General features: G+C 34.1%; 1 protein-coding gene across 1 annotated transcript in view; it reads left to right on the top strand.

Annotated features, from left to right (window-relative positions):
• Positions 1-13,045, top strand: part of LOC128998791 (uncharacterized) — a 36,518-nt gene extending 23,473 nt beyond the window's left edge. Inside the window, exons 9-15 of the mRNA XM_054425149.1 lie at positions 751-806; positions 1,595-1,680; positions 2,124-2,228; positions 5,346-5,454; positions 6,298-6,417; positions 7,019-7,169; positions 12,661-13,045. Of these exons, the coding sequence (XP_054281124.1) occupies positions 751-806; positions 1,595-1,680; positions 2,124-2,228; positions 5,346-5,454; positions 6,298-6,417; positions 7,019-7,169; positions 12,661-13,045 (1,012 nt within the window). The remainder of the gene's footprint in view (positions 1-750; positions 807-1,594; positions 1,681-2,123; positions 2,229-5,345; positions 5,455-6,297; positions 6,418-7,018; positions 7,170-12,660) is intronic.
• The last annotated feature ends 1,088 nt before the right edge of the window (positions 13,046-14,133 follow it).

Below are 14,133 nucleotides of genomic sequence, written 5' to 3'. Positions count from 1 at the left end.
TTATCCAAGTTAAACTGTTTAATTATTTATACAGGGTGATTGATATAAGTGTGCCAGCCGTTTTATTCGAAAACTATAAGAGATATCAAAAAAAGTTAAATGGTAAGTGCCTTGGATTTTTTATTTAAAAAATTATTGTCAAGTCAAAAAAATTATTTTAGCCGCCATTTTTTCAATATGGTCGCCAACTATGATTTTTCTTATGGAACACCCTGTATTTTATGATGTATTCTGGTAGAAAAATTAATTTTAAGACGATTTTATTCTTGTAATTTTTTTCATAAACTTAACCGTTTCAAAGATAATAATGGTTTAAGTTGTGAAATTTTGAATGGTTTTCGAACAAAACAGCTGGAATGCTTGCTTAGGCCTTTATCGAAACTCTTTCTCATGCAGAAATTTCAAAACTTTAACCATTATTATCTTTGAAACCGTTAGGTTTATGAAAAAAATCACAAGAATAAAATCGTCTTAAAATTACTTTTTCTACCAAAATATATCATAAAATACAGGGTGTTCCGGAAGAAAAATCTAAGTTGGCGGCCATATTGAAAAAATGGCGGCTAAAATAATTTTTTTGACTTGACTAAAATTGTTTAAATAAAAAATCCATGGCACTTACCATTTAACTTTTTTTGATATCTCTTATAGTTTTTGAATAAAACGGCTGGCACACTTATATCAATCACCCTGTATACCTGTGTGCGTTTGTAAGTGTAATTTGGTGTTAATAAAATTTGTATTTTTCAGTGATATGGTAAGAATGACTTACCCGAATTGGGACGATGCACACTATAATATACAAGGTAAGCAATAGCTTACTAGTATTATGTTTATCCTATGTAAGATTTACTATGCAAGTAATGTACACGGATCAGTTCCTGTGTTTTTTGACTAGGTATTTGTAAAGTTTCTGCGCAATCCACTCCTTGCTGTGGGTTGTGTACATAAGTAATAGCCAAGAGTTACTAAATACTTGTAAAGCTCCTGGGCAATCCACTCCTTATTTATTTATTTATTTCCAAAAAATACAAATTTACAAAACTCATACAATTCCAAGCCACAAAAGCCAATATGGCTTGTCTGCAGCAATTATTCTAATTTTGTTATTTCACAGTGCTTTTTTTACAATCAGTCTTTGTTACACAATCAGTCTTTTGTTTTCCTTGTTTTTCTGTAAGAATTCAATAATATACCAAACCAATCATAGAATTTAAAGTAGTCAGATTTTAACAACCCTTGCTATGGGTTGTGTACATGCTATGTTTTATCTAAGTAATAAGGAAGAAAATAACTATATTTATTTAAAAGAATTAATTGTGATTACGTCTACTATATATGTTTACAACTTTATATTGATAAATGCACTATATATACATACATATATCTATACATATATCCATACATAGAGCAGCACTGAGTAGACCAGCCAACAGTTTGTAGATTTCACCGTTTGCGTTGAGATCTTCCCCTTTGATTTACAAGATCTTATCTACATTGGACCTTCTGTTCCAGACCCGAAAGTTCCTTATCTTTTGTCCTTAGTTAGGGCAGCTTGGTTGAACTTGGTACTACTTTTTTTTTTTTTTTTTAGATCTGCTGGCCCCCATACCACCTCCTGAGGAGGTATATCAGCAAGATCAAGCTGGTGCAGTTGGCCAATCCACCTCGCGCGAACCGGTAAATACTTGAGTTATTTAGTTAAACAATGAAACTATTTACTTGTTCATTGTTTTTAGTTAATCAACGTTAAAATCTAAGCAGTTTTCAATTTGGACTGACATTGTTCTTGTTTCTAACGAATACCCTTCATAGGGTAATACCTTGTGCTTGGAGGGTCAATGTATCAATCAATTGCTGTGAAACATTAGTGGCTATCAACTAGCCTACTTAGAGCTGTTTTCTTAAGTTATTTGTGTATCCATTCATTCTTCCTTTAAGTGTTCCTTAGCTATTTCCTCCAAATAAGGATACAATATTCGAGACTGTTTAGTTTAAAGTGGTTTTGCTTGGAATATGTTACCACAATAAAATGCAAAATACTTTTTTCTCATCTTTTAAAGAGTTGTGTATTATTTATATTTGCCCAGTCACTTTTTAGATCTATTTTTGTTCAATTTCAGACTCCGGCCAGAGTTACAGGCGAATTCCAAACACCTTCTCTTCGTATAGCTCACAGCCATAGCAGTAAGGACACTCTTAAATCATTTGGTTCATCCATCCTCGCAGTAAGTAGGCCTATTATAAAGTCTCGAAATTTGAGGGAAAGAGGTTTTGGCATATTGTATTGAAATTTGTATACATGAAACAGTTGCAGGGCTAAAATAGTTGTAGTGCAAAAAGAACCAGTTGGTGTTAAGGACAACATCTGTGCATTTGCAGATTTTTCTGAAGAAAATAGTCTATAAGATGAGACATTGTTCATTTGTTACAAAATTTGTGTATACAAACAATTTACCGCATTGTAGATATAGATATAACTGTACCCTGTTTGCTCAACTGGTGAAGGCTGAAGCTTGGGCATACCTGCAATTGTGTAAATAGGGATGGACCTTAGGTGAACAACACTCCCTCAGCAAACAGGGTTCTGGTGTATAACTAACCCTTTAGACAAAGTTAACTTTAAATATTTTTGGTATTTCTTATTGTATTGTATTGAAGGTACAATACCAAATGCATCTAAATATTAATAATAGCTGTTCATATTTAATTGTGAAACTAGATGAAAAATATTTAGGAGCTTAAATTGTAAGGGCAATAGGCTAGGAGGATTAAACATTAAGGAGAGGACGCGCTGTAGTTTCGTTGAAGCCAGCGTACTGGGGGGGGGGGGGGGAGGCAGCGCTACTCTCCCGCCCCCCCTCTCGTGTGTTGTATGGGTTACTGTGAGATTTGGTAACATAAATATTAAATATATCAATTAACTATTTAAAAATTAGACTACCGGTACATCATGCTACGAAGATTAAAAACTTAAATTTTAACCGTAATATTAGGAACCTACTAAGAGAGAAGTCATATTTATGAACCAATAGTAAGTTTTTTAGAATCCATTGTCCTTGTTTTTATTTTTGCCATTCTTATATTTATTATTAGTTATAGTACTATTCATAAATTAAAACTCAAATCAATGAGGAGTACTGTATGTGTATTTGAACATTTTTCTTAAAGAGAAATAAAATAAGCTTTAATCCTTTAACACCTAACACAGCTGAAAACAACGTACAGGCGCTCCCCAGTGGCGGGCGAAGCCCCGGCAAGCAACCGAATCAGCGAACGCAATTGGCATTCAAATATTTCAGTCTGACGAATCACAAAAGAGCAGTGGTGACTGTGCTGCATTACCCCGAGAGTGGATGTAGTTCACTGAAACACCCAAAGGTAGCAGCACTGCACGGATCCGTATCCAGTGTCTTTGTAATGTGGGTTGAAGAGAAAAAAATCCCCGAAACCGGGACAAAAGCATTGCCAGACAGGATTTTACGGGAAATTTTAGTACCAACCTACACCAAAGTAAAGCTCGCATTCTAAGCTGGCAGGCTGGCAACGATTATAACGTCTCTGTCTGAGGCTTAGCTCACACTGACTCAATATTTCTGTTGGTCTGATGCCGACTTTTGTCGGCGCGCGCCACATTGAAGTGCTAGCGACGCCGACTAGAGTCGGCATTAGCAGTCAACGTGTTAAAAGAATTATAAACACACTTTGGCATCAGAAGACGCGATGATTGTTGAACATTAAACACTTTTGACTCGAAGTTTCTTTGGGCAAACAGATAAAATATAGTTCAATATGATATTAAAAATCAAGAATTTGATTGGCTAGAAATTGTTTTACTTTTTATGTTTGTGATTCAATTGTAACGGCTGTTAGTGTAAAAAACAGTAGAGCGGCTTTGCATTGTTTCTTAACTTTGGCTATTTAAAATCACCTGCCTAGCACATAAATGCCTTAAAACTAGTAAAAAATTGTATTAACAAATCGACTCGACTATGAAAAATGCAAATTTGAAATGTATTTCACCACTCAAATTAAATTTTTCATTTTAACCTATAATTAGTAAGATTGTTTCATTAACTGGAAAAAAAATACCGGTATTTTGTTATTATTTTTTCTAAATTCCATTTCTAAATATAGTTAAATATATATTTTTTATTTCGAGAAACTCTTAAGGAACACGAATAAATTGTTAATTTGTATAGATAGATACATTTTTTTTTTTTTAAAACATAAAGTAATCATATGTTCAAAGTCCAATCCAATTCTTTCAACTTTGATCTTCAATAATAAATTATAGTTTTTATAGAAATAATTGACACCGTTTGATAGGAAATTTAATTTACTTTAAGAATGCCATTGGAGAATAGCACAGGTGTTTTAGTTTAGCAGCAATTTTAATTTGAAACAGTGCGCGTCACGTTTTACCCTATCTCTCCCATGTTATAGCTGCGGCTTTTTGCCACTCTATGGCTCCGCGTGCTTTCCTAGTGTTCTGCTAAAGCTGGCTTCACCGCAACATGTGTATTCCTATTCGCATGCCCTATCCTTAATGTTTAATCCTCCTAGGCAAAAGGAGAAAATATATCATGGTAAATGTTTGTTTTTCCCTTTTTTCATAATCTGAAAGGGACTGAGTTGCACTCCAGCAAGATATCACATAGTGTGTTGTATGGGTTACTGTGAGATTTGGTAACATAAATATTAAATATATCAATTACCTATTTAAAAATTAAACTACCGGTACATCATGCTACGAAGATTAAAAACTTAAATTTTAACCGTAATATTAGGAACCTACTAAGACTATAATTAATAATATTACTAAATTACTTATAACTTACCTATATACTATATAGGTAAGTTTATGTTGGTATATAGTATCAATATGTTTTTAATCTGTAATGATCATTAAACGTGATCATTAATCCGACTACCATAAAAATACACATAAAATTTCCGATTACAGCTAATTTTTACCTTTTAATTTTATAGAAAAACATAAACTACCCACAGTTTTTTATGTTTACCAGCAGAGCATGTCAATTTTTTTTAAATCTTTACATTGAAAAAGCTCTTCAAATAAATAAATAACTCTTTGGCAGAAGATGATTCAAAACAATTTTTTTTATTATTTTGGTTTATTTTACTTTTTTAATTTGGTAGGAAAATGGTGGATTTACAAAATTACAAATTTTGATCTTATTAAGATTCATTTTTCAATAAGAGCTGAGATTATGTGAGATTATTCATGTAAAGACTTATTTGGTTGTTTTAACAAACATCATAACATTCTGATAAGTGTTTAGACCATGCTCCAGCATTTTTTAATTTAATATATTTTGCAGCCACCATCATCTGTGTCCAGTGGAACCGAAATTGTCAAAAGCATCGGTTCATCGGGACTTGGTCTTGCGCCGGTCGAAGAGGAGCAGGAGGTTACAGCAGGACCATCAGGTAATATCTTCCGCTGCAGCAAATCTGCAGACTTAACAAATCTTCATTTGTCTAGTTGGATTTTCACTCAAATATTTCCTTAAAATCATCAGATTTATTCCCTATTTAACATTCAGTTCAATGAATGATTAGATTTGCTACCACAGAGAATTAAAAATTTCTTTTTTAGTGAATTTTTTATAGCTGAGTATTAATTTTTTTTTAACTTTCTGAGCCCATTAATTGTACAGCTACATTTTGGAGAAAAATTATTTTTATTAAGCTTTGCATAATGGCTGGGAACAAAATTATGAAGTGTTAAGTATTAGTGGTTAAAATGGGAAACCTTGTTTTTCAACATAAAATCTCATTCCCGTAATCCGATCATGCTGGTTCACTAACTGTTTGAAATAAATGTAGGCTTTCTTTTTTGTAAAAATTTAATCTAAATCAGAAGATTTTTACTCGAGTTATATCATGATAATAGAGTTCTATCATGTAAATTTGAAGGGATGGTGCTTTGGCCTCTGGAGACATAAAAATAGAAAAAATCTGTCTCATTTATTTGTTACAGAGGAAAAAAGTGAGTATATTTCATACCTAAATATAAGTTAATATGCTGTTTACAAGAAACATTTTTGTATGTGTTGAATACAGAAATATTTCCCAAGGGCTTATTTATGTTTTGAGTCTTAATTTTAGAGAAAATATTTTGATTTCATTAAACTTTAATCAATATGTTTTCAAATATGGTTTGCGAATAAAAAATACATATTGAAGTACAATGACTAAACAGTAGAGCCCAAGAAATTTACTTCTTTAAAAACTAATTAAGCTTTTTGTTAACCATGCTTTCTTGTCCAGGTGAAGGAGCACAACCTGCCTTACCATCAGGGTCCGCACCCGATGTGTGGTGGTTAAATCCAGCTACAGAGCAACCTGCACAAGATCCCCACGAACCAGCAACAGAGCAACCTGCACAAGGTATTAGAATTAAAAATCTTTTTCATAAATATATATTTTTTTAAGAGGTTGGCGACCTCTTTTAACCATGCATTTGCTTGTTCACATCTAGACTACAGATCTGTGCGTGGAACGTATTTAGCCAAGCAAGGGGTGAGCCGGTACAGTACAAAGGTGAACTGTACTGCTGAAATGTTTGTGGCAGTGACCAGGATCCGAACAAACGACATCGCTGCCTTGGGCCGGAAGTTCGTGATGCTACAAACTGAGCCACCGACTACCATAAAAATACACATAAAATTTCCGATTACAGCTAATTTTTACCTTTTTATTTTATAGAAAAACAGAAACTACCCACAGTTTTTATGTTTTCCAGCAGAGCATGACAATTTTTTTAAATCTTTACATTGAAAAAGCTCTTCAAATAAATAAATAACTCTTTGGCAGAAGATGATTCAAAACAATTTTTTTTATTATTTTGGTTTATTTTACTTTTTTAATTTGGTAGGAAAATGGTGGATTTACAAAATTACAAATTTTGATCTGATTAAGATTCATTTTTCAATAAGAGCTGAGATTATGTTTTTATTTCTTGTGTTATATCAAGCTGTATCTGCACCAGAAACAGTGCAACCCGCACAAGGTCCACCTGGTGACCACCAAGTACAAGTCCAACCCGAACCTCCTCTACCTGAAGCAGGAAGAGCAGAAGACTTTGTCTTCGCAGTACCTGAAGTACCACGAAGATCTACAAGAGCGAGAGACCCTGTCAAGTAAGTGCTACGAAACAGTAAATAACTTGATCAGCATCAAACGTGTTATTAAATTACCTGAAATTACAAAAATACATGAAATAGGACTTGATCTTATCACACTCCCTTTAAAATTGATCATAGTCCAGTCAAAATATATAAATTAATGACCTAACCTCCGAAAAAATGTCTTAAGTTTTATTTACCTAGGGAAGATTATACCAAAAGTCCCCATAAATATGAGGCGAGTTAGAGTGGCAATTAGTGAAAAATGGCCCATTATTTTGTTTTTGGCTAAACTCTCCAGAACCATTTACTGGAGCTAACAGTGACCAATACTAATTAAAAGATTATTAAATTTCCAACAAAAATTATAATTTACACTTTTTTTTAATTCCAAATGGTTACCGAGTTAGGGCACTAAAATACGGCTAACTGTCTGTAGGCCTACCTTATGTAAGAAGTCAACCTTGATAACAAGTCTTATTTTACAATCCCCTTGAGAGTCTTGTTATCAAGGTTCTACTGTATACATATATCATGGTGGCGATCGACCGGGGAAACCGGGAAAAGTTGGGGATATAAACAATTCTGGAAAAGTCAGGGAACTTTGCAAACGATCAGGGAAAAATATGCATTTTATTAATTGTGTTAAACACGTAGATTGGATATATCGATGATTACAATAGAAAAGTATAACCGCAGAAAATTTACATTAATTAAAATTGAATGAATGTTGTTGCGTAAATACGTCGCCGTTGTGAGTTTGCATTATCGTGTTGACAAGAGGTTTCGTCTGGTAGTAGCAGCGAGGAAATCGGGCGGGGGATAGTGGCCCACTCCCACTCTGCTCCTTGGCTTTATTGTTATTAAAAATTACTTCAATAATTCAATAAATGTTGTTTCTACAAATAATTATAATTAACGATTAATATGATCATTACCAAAATAAATAATAGATTAATATTGATTGCAAGATAATTATTTGTTCTTCCAAAAGGTACCGATAATTTATGACTCAACTGAATGAACTCCAAATAATTATGTTATCTAGGGCTGGGTGAGTACTCGAGTAATAAAAAATATTTGAGGCTTGAGTTTTTGGGTTGTGTAATTGTTTTTGTGAGACCCGGCCGCCTGCCACCACTTTTAGAGAGCCAACACTCCCCCTTCCCCCGCCGACCCACATGACAACAGCTACGTTACGAATGCCTCAAGGTCAATTTCGTTGCTCAATCTTCTCTTTTCCTCCCTCGCTTTTCTCTCACTCTTTCTCTCTCGCACACACACTCCCTCTGTTCTAACGTTGTTCTCACTATATTTCTTTCTATCTGTTATTTAAATTACAGGACGTATAACTAAATGTCTCACACTAATGCATTAGCTAAATACAACCTAACATTTACAACATACTTCAAATTAAATACGTACTATTTTGTTCACTTAGTTTCTGCAAACATTTGTACAAACCGATTTATCCTTGTTTCGTGATGTAAAGTTAGATGTTACAGTATGATTTCGATAAAATATATATATATATACAGAACTGATAAAAATAATAGTTATTTGATATTAAAATTTGTTTTTTAGTAGAATACCTCAACAACAAAAAATGAAATGTCGGATTCTTGAATTTGGTGGGTGGTGGGGTGGGTAGTGGCGATTATGATGATGCACGTGCTCAGTGACTCATAGCGACTTTGACTGATAAAATACCAGCAGCAAGTTTATCTAAGTTATATGGTAGGCCTATATCTGATTATCTGAATAGCCCAAAACTGTAAGTTAGCACTGATAGCCTAAATTTTTAAATTTTCATTTTCCTTCTTATCATCTTGATCTTATTATATATTTTGAAATTTAGGTAGGCCTACTCCATCGGTTACTAACCATAAAATATTTATGTCTTAGTTTACAAAAATGTACAAAAAAACTGTTTTCACTTACTAAGTGTACTCTCACTGTATAAGGTTAGAGGTACTAACTACATTGAATAAACAATAACATCTTCAGACAAAATAAAATCAGCTGATTCGTTTGTAAACAAGTACGTTGACTTTCACCACAGCTGATTTAAAAAGTTTGGGTGTTTCGTGTGAATTTTAAAAACAGTAAAAAGCTGTGTAATTTTTAAGCCCTCCTAATGATTGATAATTGTTAAAAAAAAGACACTTTTGGGATTATGTAATATTTTATTATTGTTTTAAATAATCTAAAATTGTTTAAAAATAACTTTCAAAGCGGACGTAGACTGTTGCATTGTTGTGGCAGACTTAGGCCACATGCCTCGGCAAGCACTACATCTAACCTCCAGGGGTCACGTATTACTAAAGCTGCGATATCTCAGTTAATATTCATCCAATCTTAAAGGTTAAGGTGTCAATCGATTTGTAATTAAATTATCTTATAATTTTTTGTAAACTCAACAGTTTTTGAGTAATTTAAGAAACAAAATTTTAAATGGCCGCCATTTCGTTTTATGAATTTTAAAAATGTTCATAATTTTTTTTGTACCTTTGTCTAGTTGTCATAAATGTTTTTGCAAAGTTCAAATTCCGTATCTCTTACCATTTTTTAGAAAAAAATTAATAAGCAAAAAAAACAAAATGGCGGCTGTGTGAGTAACTAAGGACTTCCAGTCAATTTAAATATGATATTTGGATTTGTTTCTTACCCAGGAACAATACCTTAAAATATCCGACACGAATTCTGAAACACCCTATATAGTGATTATATCCAAGTAAGAACATCGATTTGACGCAAATCACATATATTTTTGGTCAGGGAAAAGTCAAGAAATTTAAAAATCTGATGTAGTAGCCATCCTGTATATATATATACAGGGTGGGGCAATGAAAGCGCCCCAATTTATAAGCAGTACAAACTCAATAATATTCACCCTATGGATATAAATAGCACATCAAAACACAGCTTATCTTTTGCCATTTTAACTTAACAAAGTCATTTTTCCATTTCCTGAGAACGAAATCCTGCAAGTGACTTCCTTGTCCTACTTGACATTAGGCACTTGAAAACTCCATCAAATACTCCTCCAGCATTTCTTCAGGAATCACTTAAGTTTTTGGACAATTCTTAGCTTCGGTTCAAGGAAATCTGTGGGGTGACTTTGAAAAATCCTCGAACAAGTAGCTTATTAGAAACCCCCCTTCCAAAAAAAGGAGCCAACGTAAAGCTTTCAACAACAACAGCTTCCTGGCAAATCTCTTTGGACTTTGAGTTACTGCGACTCGCACTCTTTCAATATTTGCTGGTGTACAAAGAGTTTTGCGGCACCCACCGATTATTTTTAAGGTTTAAGTGTTTAGCCGAAATAATTTTACCCAGTTCACCATTGTTTTCCAATCTGGAACAGCGCCATGTTGACCAAGGATGGGATGTGGTCCAAACAATCTCTGCTGGGTTTTTACACAAGAACCACTATTTTAAAAATAGGTTTGCACTTAAAAATCTCAGTGTTAATAGCCTCGGACATAATATTTACTAAAATGGCATCGTTTAATTGATGTTTTAAGCACAGCTGATCATTCGTTGTTGCAACCATGAACATGTGACAGCTAAAACAAATTGTGGCGTTCTCATTGCCCCACCCTGTATATATATACCACCACCTACATTTGACTCGATGTGAGACATTTTTAGGCGCGAATTGAACAACACAGGGTTAGAACTGCGACTAAACTATCGGCAGTGGAGGCATGTCCATAACTGCCCGTGCGACGCATTTCAGAAGTCCGATAGTCGTCTCGCAGCAAAAATAGGATCATTTGCAACTTTTTTTTTTCGCAGACATTTTTCAGGCTACTACATTGGATTCAATCTAATTGGAAACAATGGTTTTCATATCTACGACTAAATAATCGAGCCACTAAAAATCGCAAGTGAGGGTTGTGCCTAAAGTAGAACTGTGATTTCCTGTCCCTCTCTGTTATTTGTCGTGCCCTAATACAGTGCTTAGATTATTTTAAAGTGTGATTATATTTCAATGCACAATCAATCAATCAAATAATCCTTTATTCACTATGCATAAAATACATGTATTGAATAGAGTCAAATAGGCTATAAATACTTCCCATTTTTCACCCTGAAAACATAACATTTTGCAATTTCTTTCCAGACCAGTTTGTTGAGCTCAATAATACAAACAATTTAGTATATTAAAGTGTTGTTGTATGCCTAATGGTTACAGAAAAATTCCGAAAAGTGTAAATTAAAATTACCATGTTTTTCTTATGGGGAGTAAATAAACTGTTTTAGCTTGCTTGTCTATGGACATATTTTAGTTTGATTCATACTAAGCTATCAATATTTAAATAAAAACACACCTTATTGTCTCCCTGTAGTAGCAAACCTACGTACTCATTAAAATTAATGACATTTAAAAAGGAAATAAATCTGACAATTTGAGGGAATAATTTAGTGGAATTCCAGCCAGGTGGATGGAAATTTGCCTTTTTTTACTAAACTTTTTTTATCTTTAGTAGAACAGGTTTCTTTTTAATATGTTCATTTTTTATTATAATTACAGTTAAATAGTAGTTTACGCAAAGTTAGTGTTAATGACACGAGTAGAAAATTTAAAACTTAAAAACTTCTACGAGTGTCGTTAACATTATTTACGCGAGTTGCGTACGAAACACAACTTTACCTACGACATTGTTTTAATTACTAAAAATCACTACTCATAACTTCTAAAAGAGGTTATGTTTTTGTTTATGACCCCTCATTGCCACTGACAGTGATACAACGAAACATTGTATCAAACATTAATTGCACCAATCAACAATTAAATTGGCCTGAACAGCTGATTAGTTGAATTTCAAATCATTACAATTTTACTTCTCCTATCTCAATCCTTGAACCTCATTGGTCCGTTACCCGTGTTGTTATGAGTAAAAGTATGCTGTTATGAAAGTAAACAATGCTGTTATGAGATACTTTTCAATTCTAAGAACTGTACTGAAACGGCTACTTTAAAAAACGGTCGTAGGTAAAATTACTAACTTGACCCTAGGTAATCCCAACAGTCAACAGCTGGGCGCATGCCAAAACATTTAGTTCTAAATTCTAATTGAATAGTTGACATTTCTTAGGAGATTGTTTACTCAATATGTAAAAATACTCATAAAGCAATAAATTTAGATAAAAATCTTAGCCTATTTTATGTGTTCATTTATTAAAACTCACAACCTCTGGGTCCATAAATTGTCGAGTTAGTGAGGTTTGACTTAACTTTTACCTAATTACACCTGAATCTCAAAACTTTGAAAAGGTCTTGGTTTTGGGGCTTGATCAGCAAGTTTCGAGATTCAAAGGTTTCAAAATTGAAGACTTTGGTTGATTTGGTTTAACGGTAGACATTTTTTGTTGTGTTTATTATTGTTTATAACACCGTCAAACATTTCACCTCTAACACTGATGGAACAAGTAAATTGTATTCTTAACTAAAATAGGTATATCCTTCAATATGTTATTTATTCAATTGATTTTCCAGCTATCGGGAGCCTGTTGAGGATCGACCCAGGAGGAAGAGACGACGAAGGAAGAGGAACCCCAATGCTAATCAGGGTGATGCCGCTCAAGTGCCGCAAGAGGTTCCACAAGTACAAGAACCTCCCCAGTATGACCAACCGGCTGATTTGCCTCCTGCAGATTTTCCCGCTCCCCAGGCAGATGTTCCCGCTCCTGAGGCAGATGTTCCCGCTCCCGAGACAGATGTTCCCGCTCCCCAGGCAGATGTTCCCGCTCCCGAGACAGATGTTCCCGCTCCCGAGACAGATGTTCCCGCTCCCGAGACAGATGTTCCCGCTCCCGAGGCTGATGTTCCCCCTTTCCTGTTAGATGTTCCCGCTGCTGTAGATGAGAGGTACATTGTCTAGAGAATCACTTTGACTAGACGTTACACATTCCATTCTCCATTGCTATCACAGTAGAGACGATTATCTGGCATGAAATGTCCAACTGAAATGCTTTTAAACCCTCCTTACAAACCATTGATTATTGTTAAATTATGTGTTATGTGTTAAGATACCTGTCTCTGCAGATTTGTATCTTCATTCTTCAGGCCTCTGCACTTGTACACATCTCAGCTTCCAAAACACAAACAGATTATTCTTTGTACTTCTAAAATATATTAGGTGTATATGTAGAGTTTTGATAAACTTTGATAGAATATTAGGGGTCTGCAGTACAGAAAATTTAGAGTTGATACAGTTTGTTTGTATACACCAGATCCTTCTGTTTTTTTCAGTAGTAGGTTTTTCTGTTTGTTTTTTTATGCAGCTGTAAGTTTATTGTACGATATTTGTTTTTTTTTACATTTCTTTCTTCAATATGCTGTTTAAGTAAGTGCCAAACTCGGTAAATATATATATCGGATTGTTTGATCTCTTGTATTTTACAATAGCTGGTTAGCTGAGTGGTTATAGTGCTCGCCTGGTAATCAAAAGGTCGCCGGTCCGATCCCGATAAAAGTCAGTAGCTTTTTGATGGTTCGAAACTGGGCCCAGCTGTTCCTGATCATTGGGCTTTAAATAAATGATCCTGACTAATGAAACAGCTGATCTTAGTCAGTAACAAAGCTACACAGATCATCACACACCACTCTACACTCATCCTTCACTCATATTTGGGTTAAAATACGCACCTTGGTGGCGTCCCCATCTCAATGATTGATAATTGATAATTGTAGGTGTGGATATTTTTATCCTTATGTTTCCTAATTAGTTTATCAATGATATTACTAATGTAACCATTGGAAACAGCAATGTATTTTAGTACTTTTACCTCCTCCTTGTATTTATTTGTAAAAATTTTTGTGTCTCGTGTTTATGTTTTGAAGACTTCTTGACGACCTCCTAAGATCAACAATACGTCTTAAAGGCTTGACAATGACACATTGAGTGTTAAAACCGGTCGCTATAACAGACAACCAATGGATTATGATGGCAACAACAAGGGATTTATT

The sequence above is a fragment of the Macrosteles quadrilineatus genome, unplaced genomic scaffold (assembly GCF_028750875.1).
Source record: "Macrosteles quadrilineatus isolate MER2022 unplaced genomic scaffold, UCM_ALF_1.0 Scaffold_7__1_contigs__length_78375512, whole genome shotgun sequence".
In the NCBI taxonomy this organism is placed as follows: domain Eukaryota; kingdom Metazoa; phylum Arthropoda; class Insecta; order Hemiptera; family Cicadellidae; genus Macrosteles; species Macrosteles quadrilineatus.
Note: the sequence above shows the minus strand (reverse complement) of the source record. Positions and strands in the feature narration are given on the sequence as shown.